The sequence below is a fragment of the Centropristis striata genome, chromosome 16 (assembly GCF_030273125.1).
Source record: "Centropristis striata isolate RG_2023a ecotype Rhode Island chromosome 16, C.striata_1.0, whole genome shotgun sequence".
Taxonomy (NCBI): domain Eukaryota; kingdom Metazoa; phylum Chordata; class Actinopteri; order Perciformes; family Serranidae; genus Centropristis; species Centropristis striata.
In genome coordinates this window covers 14,275,783-14,292,350 of record NC_081532.1, presented here as the reverse complement: position 1 = coordinate 14,292,350, position 16,568 = coordinate 14,275,783, and the positions used below count along the sequence as shown (strand labels likewise).

Below are 16,568 nucleotides of genomic sequence, written 5' to 3'. Positions count from 1 at the left end.
TCCCTGTGGAAGAGCAGGGCCTTTTTTCTCCCTTGAAACAGCCTGGTTACTGATTGGATAGATCGCTAAGTGGGATGTGACCTACGAAGCAGGATGCGACATAGTACTCTACACTACAACAACACACGCCATTTGTAAAAGCCGGCAAAGCAATGTTCCCAATTTAGTGACTTTGTTGCTGAATTTAGCGACTTTTCAGTCCCCCTTAGCAACTATTTTTCAAGAAAGCGACTGGAGACAAATAAATCCAGCAACTCCTGTTCACTCAGCCGGAGGCCAGCTTGTTAAGTTAGCTACAGTCAGCTCTGTAGCAGTACAGTGTGTATATGCTGCTGCTACAGAAGCTGCTATAGGTAGCGATGCTGTTAATTCACAATCACTATGTTTATGATCAGCATGCGCCCCTCCCCCCCCAAACTTTAACATCGAAACATCTCTAGCAGAGTGACAATATTGCCTCAAATACGTTGTTGACTTTCCTTAGAACAGATGTAGACATCCTTGTTAATTTTATCCACGTTTAGTTGGTTTTGTGGTCTAGTGCATAACTCCATTGTAATAACTTTGTTGAGATGTGGCTTGGGAAAGGGTAGAAAATACACCCTGTCGGCCAGCCCCTCGGGATACCGAGTGTCTGAGTTGCATGTACCCCATGCACACTGACCATTTTAGACTTGAAATGTCATAAAAAACATATAAAAACAAATGAAAACTGACTAACTCCAATGCATTTCAATGGACATGGAAGCAGAGAATGTCCAAGTGTATTGGGTTAGCTATGCACACTGTGATTGGCTCATCGCATTTGGGGGCGTGACTTAGCCATAGGTCAATTAGCCATGCTGCTTTCATCTGCTGACGTTGTGCACAGTTAGAGACGGCAAAATCCGTACTTCATTGTCGGAGTCTCTAAATCCCTCTGGGGGCTAACTTGTGATGGAGACACGCAGAGTGAGCGGACTTTTGTGAGGGTGTTGCCTGAGACTTTCCCGGTGGCCACTTTTCCCCCTAGTCGAAACACGGCTTTTGATTTCCTAAGCCTGAAATGTATTATGTGCTACAAAGCTGGGCAACATAGGAACCTGAGAACATAGAAATAACCCCAAAGATGGTGTGGTTCGATGGGTGAAATAAACATGACGCTGGTCGTTTCAGGCTATGTAAAGGTTACGTGACTATAAAAACATAACAAATTGACTTATTTTAAGTCTTAGTTAGCCACCCAATGCAGTAAAAGGTGAAGCAAGGGGTACTGACCAGGTGGTCAGATGTGATGAGTTGAGAACAGGTTGGTTTGTTTAGTCTTATGCTTGGATGCAGCGTTGGTATCAAAAAGCATTGATTTTTAGTTACACTGTTAGAATCAAATGGCCAAGACTCTGGAAGTTGGTCACTCACAGATTTTTCACACCCCTCTAGTGCATGACTGTTTCCTTTCCACTAAGCGTGTCTATTTACACCTCCATGCTAACATCTGACAAAATTAAGTGTCAGTAAATAAACAACAGAAAGACAAGACCAACACAGACAAAATGTTGCATGTGTGGGCGTGTATGTGTGAAAGAGACAGACGAGAGAAGAAGAGTTGGTGGTGGGCGTGCGGTAGGTGTTTAGTCAGGTACGGTAACAGTCGGCTCGCAGAAGAGAGACAAAAGAAAGCAGCACTTGCTCCAACACACACACAGTGGATCCGTGCAATCTTGTGGGAGGAAATGAGGGGCTGGAGGCTGGTGGGTGGGATTACCAATGATTGAACCTTTAAGAGCTCTCTAACTCTCTCTCTCTTCCATCCTCTCTGTCATTTCGCCATCTTTCTACAGCATATCCATTTTATCCTGACTCTCTTGCTCTCTCTCTCCCCATCCCCCGTCTATCTCACTCTATTTCTTGACTTAATGGCAGTGACTTATGTTTCTTAGTGGGAGAGGTGCTGTGTATAGATAGAGCCGCAGAGTTAATCAATGAAATGCACTGCTGCACTGCAGGAGCATTGGCTGAGGCCTGCCTAGCCAGCATACACACACACACGTATATACAGCACACACTCTGTGGCCTCCTACAGACGCAAAGATCAAAGCACTGAAAGTTAAGGTAGGCACACAGCTTATATGCCAATGTCTGCACAATCCTGTAGTGAGATGCTTGTGAGCCATTTCACCAATATTTATTATTGGCTGATTGCTGAAACAGCCTGGGTGTGCAGCGTGTGTGGAGTTGTTGAAGAGAAAATCTTGGTGCTAGCACGTGAAAAAATAATTTTCCCCAATTCATGTCTCTTCTTTATTGAACAGAATTGAATTAATTAAAGGAAGTTAAAGTTCTGTTATGATGATCATGTGGCTTTAAATATGGATCTTCACACTTGAGCTGTGAATTTTCACACAGCACCCACAAACTTCGGCTCATATTCACAAAGGGCGTAATGTCATTGCTATATAATGCGCTGCTGAACAGAACAGATTCTGGCACATTTATTTAGAAACAACAGAATCATCAAAACCTCCCTGAAAATACACAGAAGTAGAAGAGCAGATCTCTGCAATCCCAGACACTATATATGTCTGGCTATATTCCCAAAACGAATAGCAATATGTCAAAATGTGGTTTTGCCTTGTATCATCTCAGCTGTGCAATTATTATTTACTTCTCAAAACATTTTATGAACTTAAGATGCATTCATGAACAGCAGAAACACTATTACCAACACTTGACTGAAAACATGTACATGTGTATTTACAATTCCATAGCCACATCTAAGTAGAAAAAGTTGTTACAATTGTACCAGTTGTCCTATGAAACCACTGTGCACCAAGCTTCGTACTTTCTGTATGAAGTTTAAGCAACTCCGTGTGTAGGCTGCCGCAGAGGATTACTGGCACCAATTTCAAATGTTATCAGCCCATTAACTGTTATCAGTTGTTATCAGCCTCATACATATGTATTAGAACATGCCTGCTCCACCTACTATGTGTGCAGAAGATCATTATCACATTATTGAAATAAACTACATGGTTAGGCTAATTATAAAAAAGATTATGGTTTGTATTTAATACATTGTATTTCAGGATACTTACAGGATATATAATATCCTTATAAATTCACTGTTTGTTTTACGCTTTAAGTTTAACATGAGATACAAATCCACTTCTCCTGGTTGGAGGTGTTTAAGGAGCCACCCACCTCCCCAACCTTACTTGCACAGATGCTGTTCTTATACTTCATCACTTCCTCTTTCATTCCTGTCATATTTACTACGGCCACTAGAGGTCAGCGCCTAACATAACATAATAATAATAGCAGCCAATAATAAGGCGCCACAGGAATGAGTTCTTAACTCCGGAAGTTAGCATTTTAGCACCATGGGATCTATCCTCTCAAACTCAATGAGGATTTTGAAAGTTTTTTTGGTAAGATGCCTGAAATAAGGTATGTGTTGTGGTCAACACAAGTTTAAGAGGTGTTCAAATTGTGTTATATGACATAAAATATGTTAGTAAATACCCCCACTTGTGAATTTTGACATTGTTACATGCCGTTAAAAAGGCGGTTGCTGACAAGTGGTTAAATAAGCCGACAGTGGTTGTCGAAATGAAATGTCATCACGCTTGACACAGATGGGAACTCTCTCACTAGTCCGCTTCACAGCTTCTAGTCGTGTTTTTCAGTGCTCTTGAAAACTCTTGTAGATTGTAGATTAGGTTAATAAACAATATATTAGGCTACGGTTTTGCTAGCTTGTCAAAACCACTGCTTAGCTTGTCGGAGAGGTGGAGAGGTGTTACTGGTACTTATGAATGTGGATTCAAAATGTGGAGTAATTGCAAGTATCAATATTGAACTGTAATATCATCAACTGGATTTTAACATACGTATATGGCTTTTTTCCGCCAAGGCCAAATTTCGCAATTGTAACAAAAGTAAAAAATGAATTTGTGTATCCACCTTGTGATTCAGATTTGCTCCGAAAGTTTAAATTTTTCCACAAATCCTATCAAAAACACAATCTTCTAGGTTAAGGTAACAACTGCACATGGCAGCAGGCTCGTTGATGCACGTTCACCTCTGAATCCCATGTGTTCCCTCAGTAGGATCTTTGGGTCAAGGTGAGTGTTCTTGTTGACAGGCGTCCATATTTCAACGTCAATAGGCATACTGGGATGCCATGTGTGTTTTCACAGCCATCAATAGGAGCCCGCTGCTGCACAGCCCGTCTCTTTATCTTCACAGGGAGACACGCTACAATCTATCCAGTTTATCAGCGAATCCAAATTAAACAAATCTCACCACAGCTTGCGCCTGTCCTCTGGCGTTCCATTCATTAATTAGACGTCTAAAAATATCAAACCCCTCCAAGACTTAATTAACCCATCGACTCCATTTGGTAGCTGGTGCATGCCTGTCTTTGGAGGGGAGATGAATGACTTTTATCAGAGTGTGTGTGTTCGAGAGCGCGTTCGTGTCTGCATCTGTGCGTGCTTGTTCATTTCCGTGCTTGTTTGGATAGAGGGCACCGCAGTTAGCTTGTTTTTCTTAATTCATGGATGTCCTTTTCTGCATGGCTGTATTTCTGTGTGGGAATCTTTTCCTGCTTCATAAACATTTTCCTTTTTGTCATAATGCAACACCACAGTCTTGCAGTGAAATTGGCTGCCGAGCCTTACAGACCTAGAGGACGCACCATAATCCCCATCAATCACGCCTCCCCCGCATACTAACACCACAACATGGATGAAACATAAGAGTCAAAGGCTGCTTTGACCCAGCGTTCTCTGTGATTAACAAAGAGTGGGATGTAATAAAGCCATAATTGATCAATTATTCAAGCTGTTTTGATTTGATGTGACACTTGTTAGAATAGTAATTGTGGGTGGGCGTGCTTTGATGCCAGAGGTTAGTGGAATTAATGTCAGGGGGAAGTCGTTTTTCCAGGATGTAGACGAACAGATACCTTCGGTGCTGGTGATGGATTTTTTTTCTGTGGAGAATTCCAGCTGTTTTTTTAATATAAAAAAGCTGGTTTTAATCTTTAACAGTGCAGTGTTTGAAAGGATAATGTTTGTTTTTATTTCTTTTTGAATAACAATCAAATGTCCATTGTTATTTTCCAATAGATGACATTTGCAACAGAAAATGATTAGAGCCATGTGTCTGACGCATTAGCGACATTTGGATGCGGCCTATCTCCTCCTGACATTTCCCACAGCCAGTCAGCTGCCGCCCAGTTCATCATGAACCTGTGAGTTAGTCACTGATTGGCAGAGGAAAGTTTCAGAAAACATAGAATCAGTATAATCACACATTAATAAAGCTTTTAAAGCATTAATGGTGGATTTTAAAAATCCCCCTGGAGTGCAGCTCCACTCCAGCGTTACTGTAAAGTCAAAGAAATATGGACACAAGTCAGAATTAACTTAATGAAATCTAGAGCTGGGTGGATTGGCACCGCGCCGAGGCTGATCCGGCTGCCAGGATGTTAAAGTGACGGATGGATACAGCATCAGAGAAGCCTTCAACTTCCACACAGAATTTAATGATTACTGACAATGTCATATTTTATGAGTGCAAATCACGGACCATGTAAACGTGCATCCAGCTAAAGCTTCTGACCATCAAACACAGTCAGCAACAAGGTAAATGTAAAAAGGAAATAAGAAACAGTGAGTGCTTTTGTGTGACTGTAGAGGGTCTCTGCATCTGTGTCGTATCATCTGTGTGTGTTTGTTTGTAATGAGACCCTGACTTAGCTGCTTCTGTTGTTGTCCCAGTAATTGAACTCTGTTGTACTATTTAACTAAAGCAAAACGAGAGAGCGTGAGAGGACGCGGGAGGAAAAGAGAGAGCGGTATTGTGTGTAATGAGCTTGCGAACAATCATCATCAGTTCATTACAATGAGTGGGTGAAGATCGCCCCGCAGATTTTAATAAGCTGCACCACCATCTCTGACACAGAAAGGATCAGTTAATAAAATTTCTACATCTTGTAAGATAGCATGTACCATAATGAAGTCGCATTTTTCTTTCACACCAACGTCCTGATTCAGGAAAATAATTTAGCTCCACATGATCAGTATTACCATAAGTTCTGTACTGCAGTTATGTGCTCTGCTTGGAATGGATTTCAATAACAAAATTGTCTGCCTGAGCTAGGGATGGGCGTTTGGAGGAAACCTTCCAACTCGATTATCTATAATGTTAATAATCAATTAATCGATGAATCACTGCATGCATACATGGGCAAAAGAAAATATATATATATATATATATATATATATATATACAGTACTGTGCAAAAGCCTGTTTTGATAACGGACGCTTTTATTTTGAAAGGACGAAAAGAGACTTGATCCTGTCAATCGTAAAACTAAATCATAAATATAATGTCAAGGAGTTCAATGTTTTATGTTTTAGCCTCAGAAGAGGCATGATGTTACTTTTCACAATAATCTTGCATATTTAAGTGTGTTTTGGGTTTAAATGTGTTTTGGATAAAAAATTAAACCTAGTAATTCATGCTAGCAATGTTTGATACAGTAAGCTAGTTTTGCTCAAATTAATACTCTTGTTGTGTTTTCTAATTGTTATTGCAATATTCAATTTGCAAACTGTAGCTTTATCCAACTTAATTCTCAGCTCATTGGCTTATTCACCTACGGCCACAGCACTGAACGCTCGGCCGTGTTTCAGTTCAGTGATACTGATGCGCAGTCATAGATAAAATAAAAAAATTCACAGATAGATTAAAAATTCCACTTGATCGACCAGATTCTTAATGACCATTAATCAACCATTGATTAATTATTCCCATCCCTAGTCTGAGCAAAGCATGCCAGACTATTGTCAAAGTGCATTAACCTCCACTTGCAGAGCGTATGTGTGCAAGATGCTCTTTGTCTTCCTCCTCACTCCACATTCAATATTTAACACTGCCATGATGCCGCATGTTCGGTGTGAAATATTCCCTCCATATGTAGTGAAGACAGACGGAGAGTGCAGCCTTGCTGTCGATGGGATAATGGTGATGCTGACGTCTGAATACTCAATTACCTGGTTTAACGAGTGGTAGAAAATTGCAACATGTAAAACTGCCCGGCTTGTTTTGATGGCAGGTTTCCATTTGCGATAGCTACGACAGGGTGAGAAAAAAAAATAGCTCATTTTCTCCATTTTCAAGTTGTATTTTACCTGTAATTATGATTAACAGCCCAGCCAAATTTATAACAGCATTTCTGTCAAGGTTCTGAGCAGTTTGTAACCTGGCCAAACTGTGGAGAAGCTAAAATAGTGAGCAGCTGTGGGAGCTGTGTGAAGGTTTTAATGTGTGTTGACTCATCGTGAAAATGGTCCCATGTAACTAAATGGATGGAACTAACTGTGCCAGAGGTAGGGGGCTCAATTCAAGTGTCTATCAAATGGCACATTGCTTCTTCACTGGGAAATGTTATAACACTGGTTTTTATAGTTTTAATGCTTTAACATTGCTTAGTTGAGATTTACACAGTCCTCGAGGAAAGTCTCTGTCTTTTTATAATATATTCATGACTGCACGGTGGTTGTGCTCTTGTATTTTACATTCAAGATGTATTATTATGACCTTTTATCTACAGTAATGTTGGTAGGAAGATACAGGCCAAGTCTTGCACAATAGTAATATATGATACATAACAATATTTGAAGAAAGAATAATCTAAAATGAAATGATGAAATACTGTACAAGGGTGTAATACTGAACATCCTACAAGTGAAAAAGAGGCCAAAAGTGTCAGGCCCCCCTATGGCCTTCACCTGCCAAATACTAATACAGAAACACCTACCAACCAGAAAGAAACATAAAACAATGACAAAAACACACAAAAAAACTACAAAGAGACCAAACCAAAACCACTACAAGAGATTTAACAGATTTAACAGCTGCAAAGAGACACAAAATGACAAGAAAGAGGAAAAAAAATACCAAGAGACTCAAAATGGCTACAAAGAGACACAAAATGACTACAAGGAGAAATAAAAGGACTACAAAAAGGCTAAACAACTAGAAACTCTGTATGTCTTGCTCCTATGTACGTCTATACCCAGGGGCCCATTGTCTCATAATCTGCCCAGGCCACTGTACACTACCTACCCACCATCAAACAGCTGATGGACAGATTTAGCATCTAGTTGGTGAACACAGGGAAATAATAAGCAGCTAAAGCGTCAAATATTTCCCTCAGGAATTGGTGGAGACCAAAGCAGAACTAAAAGTAATTTTGCTTTGCGTCCGCTGGATGTGTAAACAGGGCACCACGTGTCATAACAGCTTTAGGAAGTGATACTATGACAATGTTGTGTTTACTACCCTCACATGGCCAATATATATATATATATATGCATTAACTATTTGCCCTCTCCACCCAGGTGCCCCAGGATGACTGGGGGGGTTATCCTGGCGGTGGAAAGGATGATGAGATCCCTTGTCGTCGAATGCGGAGCAGCAGCTATGTTAAAGCCATGGGGGACGAGGAGAGCGGAGAGTCGGACTCCAGCCCCAAGACATCGCCTCAGAAGATGGTGCGGCCCGACGCCCTGGTCAAGGCCATCATCAGACCCAGGGACCTGCTGGACTCCCAGAGGTACAACTCTCAATAGTTTATAGTGTATGGCGCTTCTGTCATGTCTTGCTTTTTCTTGCATGTCTCTGGTTATGTATTCACCTCACCTCTTAGGGAGATGGAGCAAGGCAAACATTGTCCATCTTAAAGACACAATGAGTAGGATTTTTTTCTATTATGACCCGCTAGAAATGTGTGTCAATGTCTGTGTCTGCAGAGACCCTGCCCTCTACCTGTATTTTTCTGCTTTTCGCTTTGCAGCGATTAGGATGTTTCTGAACATGGCCAGGAAAAAATTGCTCTATGAAAATGTTGTGAAATTCTCCTGTCTGGACATAAATGCTACACCTATTAGCTAGCTCTACTGAAGATTGCTCAGTTTGCCTTTGAGCCAGGGGGGAGGCTCCAACTTTAAATGTTACATTTACAAACCGCAAAGGATAAATTCTACTCATTCTGCCTTCAATAATTTTCATTTTGTTTCTTGAAATCTTAAAGTAGATATTCATGTCTTTATATTACATGTCCGTTTTGAATGTTTTTGTCAACAACTTTTAAACCCATTCATTTTAAGTCCTTCAGGTGGGATTCCTTTGGGATTCAACCTGGGGCCACTGAGATTTTTGGATTCTACCGATAGGGAGGCCACAGGCAAAAAAAAAAAAAAAAAAGTATTCTACACATTCTCCTAATTGTTGGCTTCTTATGTAGTCACGCTAATTCCACAAATATTCCACAAATATGACATTAGGAGTGTTCGGCTATACCTGTATTGACAATATCCATGATATTTAAAGGTGAAATATTAATATTGTGTTTATAATACACACATGATAATATTGTGTGAATAATCCAGCACCTCCGTTTCACTCTTTGAGTGTTATTCATTTGCCAAAATAGACAAGCTGAACAATAAAAAGTTAACCCTAACCTGGCCTAAGAACCATATTTGGTAACTTCAGCAGACATCCAAAATGGAGTCCCCATTCCTCTCTGTGAGGTTGTAGAACCACATGGATTTTTCCCAGCTAATCAGCTAAGATCAGGCTACATCACAGACAGTGACACCATGACAATCAGTATGACAATTATATTTTAATATTAACTTTAATGACCCTGACTTCCAACGTCTTCTGAAGTCTTGTAATATCATCCAATAACACTCTAGGGTTGATGAGTGCCCTGTTAATGACTACAGATGATTTTACTGATAGCATTATTAGATTTTCTGTAGATATTAGTATTATTATGATTAAGTATTATTGTTATAGTGAATTCTTCCCTTTATCACATATTAGGGCTCAATTGGATTTGGTTTAATGGGATTGTGTTTCATGTTTTGTGTTATTTCAAAGACATGCTTCATTCCTGCATTCCTATTTTGCATTTAAATATTACACTTTTCTCAGCTTAGTGTCTGTTGATGTGTTGAGCAACATCACACTTGATATTTATTTGCTTTATGACATTCCCTGCAGCAGTGTTGGCAGTTTTTGCTTGTGCTCGTGCCCCACCACTACATCAGTGTCAAGCACTTGATAGCTGAGCCCTCATACTCATTAGAATCCCTTCATGGGTATTCATGTCAGCGTCTTCAACTGTAAGAAAGTGTTCGGTGTGTTCTTCTGGGATGTGTCCCATTAAATGATGAGGAAATGGAGGGGCTTTTGTTTTGGTTGCTCGGCGGCGGAAGAAAAACGCTCATAAGAGGATTACATGATGAGACAAGCTGTAGACAATGTGACAGGAAAAAGAACACAAGCAACTACGTTATGGAGATACAAGGAGAGTAACTATGATTGCAGCATCAACACATATATTACACTAAGATGAAATCATAGAGTAATATAGCCTCAACTGCAGTAAGAACATTCAGGTATGTCTTTTCTCCCCAACGTGTTGTTCTGGATTGTGTTATCATTAACACAACTATTATCTACCTTTCTTGTGTGAAGCCAGATACAGTGCAGAGGTGACTAAAGATGTTTAAGGTTAGAAAGAGATTTCCCTTTTCTATCCTGCTGCTTCTCCTGCGTGTTGCTTATCCTTCTGCTTTGTATTTGCCTCACCTTCTTTTGCACTTCATATCATAGAGCCATTTATATTTTGTTCATTTTCCACCAAACACAAAATATCACCTGGCTTTTGTTGTTAAAGGTTGTTTAAAAAGCCCTTCTTTTCCTGTTATTTCAACAGTTTTTTAATGTTCATTTTTCACATGAATCCATACTATCCGATTGTTACTTATCGTCTTACTTTACTCCCTATTATAGATTTAAATTGTATTGTTATAGTTCTTCACAGACCAAATTATTACAATGTGCGTGGCAGATTCATCTTTTCCAGAGTCATTTTTTCTAAAAGGTGGCAATACGAGAAAAGCAAATTCACTTTTGTTCACTCTTCAAAGGGACCCGTTCCTCTTTGTTCGCAGCAGAATGTGAAAACAGTAATTACAGCAAGTCTATTTTAATAATATGACAGTTTAAAAAATATCCCAGGCCTGCTCTTTCGAAACACAATCATTGTTATCTGCCTTTGCTCTGCTTCAGGATGCATGTAAATCGAGTGCATTTACCAGCCAAGGTTTGAGTTCAGTCCGTCAGCCCGCACTGTAAAAAGGACCTTTTTGTTTTAGATAGTTAGACTCAGTCTTTCATTTTTTTCTTCATTTTTTCTTGAGGACACTTTACACTGTGATTGAATAACCCCCAGGGGCTCTATTAGTGTTAATCATTTTGGTAACTGTGTGACCAGAGTAGGGATGAGAAATGTATCAGAATTTAATAAAAAAAAATTGCAATATGGACTAGTGCAACATCAAACCTGCAGTAGGTGCAAGATTTGTGTCAAATTACAATTATGAATTACAGGGTGCTGGGAAGATGTTCCAGCCTACAAATTGTATTCTACAGACTAAAATAAAATCTTACCTGCAATATTAAGAATTATATCCAACTGCAGTATTAGTCAAAATAATCCAAATTGTCAAAGCTTTGTTAAAAATGAATATAGTTATACAACATGTTGCCCTCCCTTCATTTATGACTAGTCAAGATTGAATTCATATGAAAACCTTAATAGAAGCTTTGAATGAAAAAAAAAGAAAAAGTAATTTGTTGCAGCCCCACTACTGTGGTTATTCAATCACAAGTCACAACTGTGGCTGAAATTAATCTGAACTAAATCCATTAAATTGCAAAATGCAGGTACCGCAGGTGTTTCACTGCCAGGATTGTTTCTATAAATGCAACATTCATTCAGCTCAGGCTTAGGATGCTGTTGCTTCGTCTGTTGAAGCACAATGTGAGTATCTCCTGTTCCATTTCTCCTCCATGCAGTGTGGATTGGAGAAAAACACTATTCAGGCCTGCTTCAACGCCTGTCTGTCCTGCATCTGGTCCGCACGAGCCAGAAGGCGCATAATCTGACATAAACTGTCGACATTATGCAAAGAGGACCTTGTGTCTGACCTCAGTGTAGAGTACGGCCTGTGACAGACATGTAGCTGCAGACAGTCTCAGTAAGAGACAGTGATACACGCATTGACTAACACCGATGATTCCCTCACTCTTTTTTGTCCTTGTCTCTCCCTCTTCACGGGCGCCAACCCTGTGCTCATTGCCATTCAGCAGGGTTTTTTAAATTGCTACTCTCTCGTACAGAACATACCATTTTTTCCTGGAAGCTCAGAAACCGCAGTGGGCAACACCCACAGAATCCGCTAATACTGTTAACCTGACCCTGATGAAAACACGTACATGCATACACACAAACAGAATTAATGATGAGTGTTCCTGGCAGGGTGTTTGTGACGTTTCTCTGCAGGATGGCAGGAGATGGAAGAGGGGCTGCAGAGATATCCAGCTTTTACAGTCATGTGCCACAGGCAATAGCATGCTTACATAATGAGCCAATTATTCTTCCCCGAGGATATATAATGACAAATCGAATGTTATTGATTGCGATCAGGCGGGATCATAATGATATCTGTCACAGAGGATGCAGTCGTTTGGCCTTTTTAACAGCTCTTTCCGAGTATGAAGTAATGTATGAGGCAGCCACAGTGAGGTATGCTCCTTTTTCCACATCTTGCAAAGCTTCCCCGGGCTATCCATTTTGAATAGCTGTAAACAGTGAATGATTTATGAGGATGCAACAGCAGGAAGGGCTATCAGTTGCAGTTATTGTACTCCAAGGCCCCTCTAAATAATGGCTCGCTCAGTGGTTAGACCAAGAGTCTGCTGGGCTCTGCTGAAAAGAAGATATTGACCTGCAGGGATCAGGCTGTGACCTGCCTCTAAGACCATTGACCGAAGAGTCTTGATACTCCTCTCCCACTCTAAGAATGTAAGCTAAGCGCAGTTTTCAAATTTATTTTTTGACAATTTTTTCTCTCCCTCTACACTCTGGCGATGATGTCACACACTGTGACACGAACATTCCATGCAATACACACCCATTATAATCTCAGAATTTCTCCAAAAATAATCATGGTCATTGAACAGGGATTGATAAAAAAAACTATATGACCTATCGAAACATGGATTAATGCACCGATACACAAGACTTGTGTCTACTGTTTAAAGTTTAAATGGAGTCTCTAGGTGAAATTATGCCAGAGAAGTAGACGTTTAAAAATCTCTAATTATTGTTCTTTTTCGCTCATTTTTTTTCGGCCGTCCCATTCACTTCAATGCAAAATTTTGGGCAGATAAACGAAAATTCGTATTCCGTAGAGAAAAGTAATAGCACACCGATCCCGATCAAACCACACGTTTTGATATATAATTTGTCCTGCAACTCAAAGAATTGCAGGACTAGTAGCGGGACGAAATTGCATCCGGAAGAGGAGGCTTTGCCCCAAGCACTGGTGACTGGAACCAGTGCTCGGTGCGATTGCGATTTGTCTTCTCACTCACAATCCTCTGGTAAAGCTGTCAGAGTTATAGTTTGGGCGTAGGACGCACAGATGCGCCACCAACACGCACCTACATCCTCATTGGCTCCCATATTAAAAATGCAGGAAGATTTCAGAAAAAGGGAGATGTAACAGTTTTTGTAGATCGCTCTAACAAAGCTATTCTTTCATTTTCCTTAAAAAAATATATATGTAGACATTCAGGAAGAACTTAGGACGCTCAAAGTGAAGTCGGATCAATGATAGGTATTATGGTTTTGCCAAAAATGCTTTCTGTTTTAGGCCAGAAATTCCAGTCTGTCTCTGTCACTGTTCCGGTACATTGGCAGTAGGTGGCAGTTAATTCTGTTGATTTTTCTGCTCTGATTGCCTTTGATCTTTGCTGTGATTGCCTTTGATCCTTTGATGTGATTACAGTTACAGATACACGCACACACACGCGCGTAAGCGCGCACACTCCTCCAGATACACATGCTTCAAACACGCACACACACATACACGCGCGCACACACACACACACACACACACACACACAGGTAACTTTGTGATTTTAATTACACGCACACACACACTAATGCGCGCGTAAGCGCGCACACTCCTCCAGATACACATGTTTCACACACACACACACACATACATACACACACACACACACACACACACACACATTTTGAGGTGAAAGGGCATAGGTTGCTGTATAAAGAAATACTTGAAAAGGAAAGCTTGTTGTAGGTGTTCTCCTTGTATATAATATAGTATCATAACATTACTAGTATTAATTGTTTGAAATCTCTGAAGAATCTCATCATAGTGTACACACACCGGCAGTAGCCCCGTGGCCCTTTCAGAATTTCCCCAGAGGAAATTTTCTAGCTAAATGTTGCAATACAGTGCTCAATGTAGAATACTGCTATAGCTGAAAATATGGGCAGCAAAGTGAAGCAAAAGGTCACTATTTGAACTTTAATTCCCATAAATCAGCTATCAAAAGGGTACATACCAAACAAACCTGGCTGCTCTGTGATCATTTTACAGCAAAGAATCCCAAAGCGACAGCAAACCAAAGGCTGGTGAGGTGTCGACAACAATTGTTTTACACTCTTTTAAATCACCCATTTGGACAAAGATGTTCTAGACTTTTTATAGACCTGAAGAGGATTCAATTTGGACACAGTTGACATAAAAGTCCTGTCCAAAACAGTTTCTAATTTGTAGTATTATTGGTATTATTAGATTGTCTGCAGAGAACCTGAATCTCTCATCATTTCTTCAGAAGTGTACCTATTGTCATTGTTTTTTATTCTTGGCACCATCATACTGTGATCCATATCTGTTACTGTTTTAAGCCCAAATATAAAAGGCACCGAGGATGCCACCTGACATGAGAGCTCTCTCATACTATTATGGTTCATTTTGGCTTGTTGGGATGGAATTAGATTGGATTCAAGACAGACATGGTGCAGGTTGGATTCCCTCTGCTCTTGTAGCAATTTGATGTCCCACGGGGGCATTCAGATGGGCCAAACACAAATTTGACAGTGCCTGCTCCCTGAAGCAAATCATGTTAAACTGAGAACAGGCTGTCAGGTTGTGTCACCTCCCTCAGTCTTTCCCTCTTTCAAGCTCTCTGTCGCTCTCATGTTTGACAGGATCACCTCTTTGTTCATCTCACCAATAAGCAGTGCTGGAAGAGCACCCACATCTTTTACTAAAAAGTAGAAATACTATAGTCTAAAAATACTCCATTACAAGTAGTAAGTCCTGAATTCAAAATGTTACAGAAGTATTATTAGCAAAATGTAGTGAAACATGTTGTATATGACTTTCAGAAGGAAATTCAGATTGGACTAGAATTGCCTCTATATGGCTCTAACAAGAGTTGATTGACAGTCCAGACCGAGGCAGCTGCAAATCACTCTTACCTTTGATATTACAAACAAATGTCTGCACTAACGTTGCTAACAATGCTAAGAATGGCAACAGGGCACACAGAGCTCAAAGGGTTAATGTGGGTTAATTCACTTGTGCCGCCATTGTGAATCCGGGCAGCGATATCAATGGTGCTAACAGTAGTCCTTTTCAGACTGCTGTTTCAAGCCGCGATATTTATGCCTCTGTGACGTTTCGCCTTCAATTTGAACGTCTCAGAGGCGTGATGGGGAGAGCAGGTGACCCCCCCTCTGTACCGCCTTTGGAGGTAGTAACAGAGTCATTAAATTGGTGATACTGTAACACAGGATTTCCACCGGGGACCTGACGGCTTCGCCGCGGTTTTGCTCCATCCTCTTGCTCCGGCGTCAATCCCCACCGGGCGTGTAACAGGCGCGTAACAACAGCGTAGAAAGCTAGCCTTATACATGCGAGATCACAAGATCACACGATAATCCTGAACGTCCGCGCTGCAGAGGGGAGAGCCACTGCTGGGACGCTGCTGAGACGTTACACGGCACGCCTGGTGGGGATGGTCTCATTGATTAGAGTGGCAGCAATCAGCGTAGCCGTTTCGTGGCCGTTACACAGTCGGTGGAAATTAGGCTTAAGAGGCGAGTTCAACGTGAAACACATCTCTCACTTGAGTCCGACAGTAATTGAATCCTGTTAAGCAAAATGCAGCACAACTTTGCTTGAGTATGTAGTATCTCTACAGCGAGAAACGTGCAGTTCTTCCGCCATCAATGCACTTGTCGCTGCCGACACTTATTGTACATGTGACTGTTGATTCTGCTGCTGCTCTGTTACAATTCACTCACTACCATCTCCTCCCACTTCGTTTCACAATGGCAGATTGCAATATGGATTCACAGACTGCCAATATTACTTGATGCAGAATCAGTATGAATGTCTTAAGGCGTAATGATGACAGAGCTTTGCTGCGAAACGCAGTATGAAAAGAGTTAGTGTTAGCTCACACTCATCTAAGCGACCTGGCTTTCTGCAACAGGAACATTATCAGCGGTGCCAACAGTGCTGACAGAGCAAACAGTGGTACTGAGGGTTAGCTTACACAAGCTGGGACCCACACACATTAACATGCACGTGTGGCCGGCCTGGCTACCAAA

At 40.8% G+C, this 16,568-nt stretch overlaps 1 protein-coding gene across 1 annotated transcript in view; it reads left to right on the top strand.

Moving 5' to 3' along the window:
* The window catches only part of dlgap2a (discs, large (Drosophila) homolog-associated protein 2a), a 151,285-nt gene that overhangs the window by 90,831 nt on the left and 43,886 nt on the right, over window positions 1–16,568 (top strand). Inside the window, exon 5 of the mRNA XM_059352644.1 lies at window positions 8,395–8,609. Coding sequence (XP_059208627.1) covers window positions 8,395–8,609 — 215 coding nt within the window. The remainder of the gene's footprint in view (window positions 1–8,394; window positions 8,610–16,568) is intronic.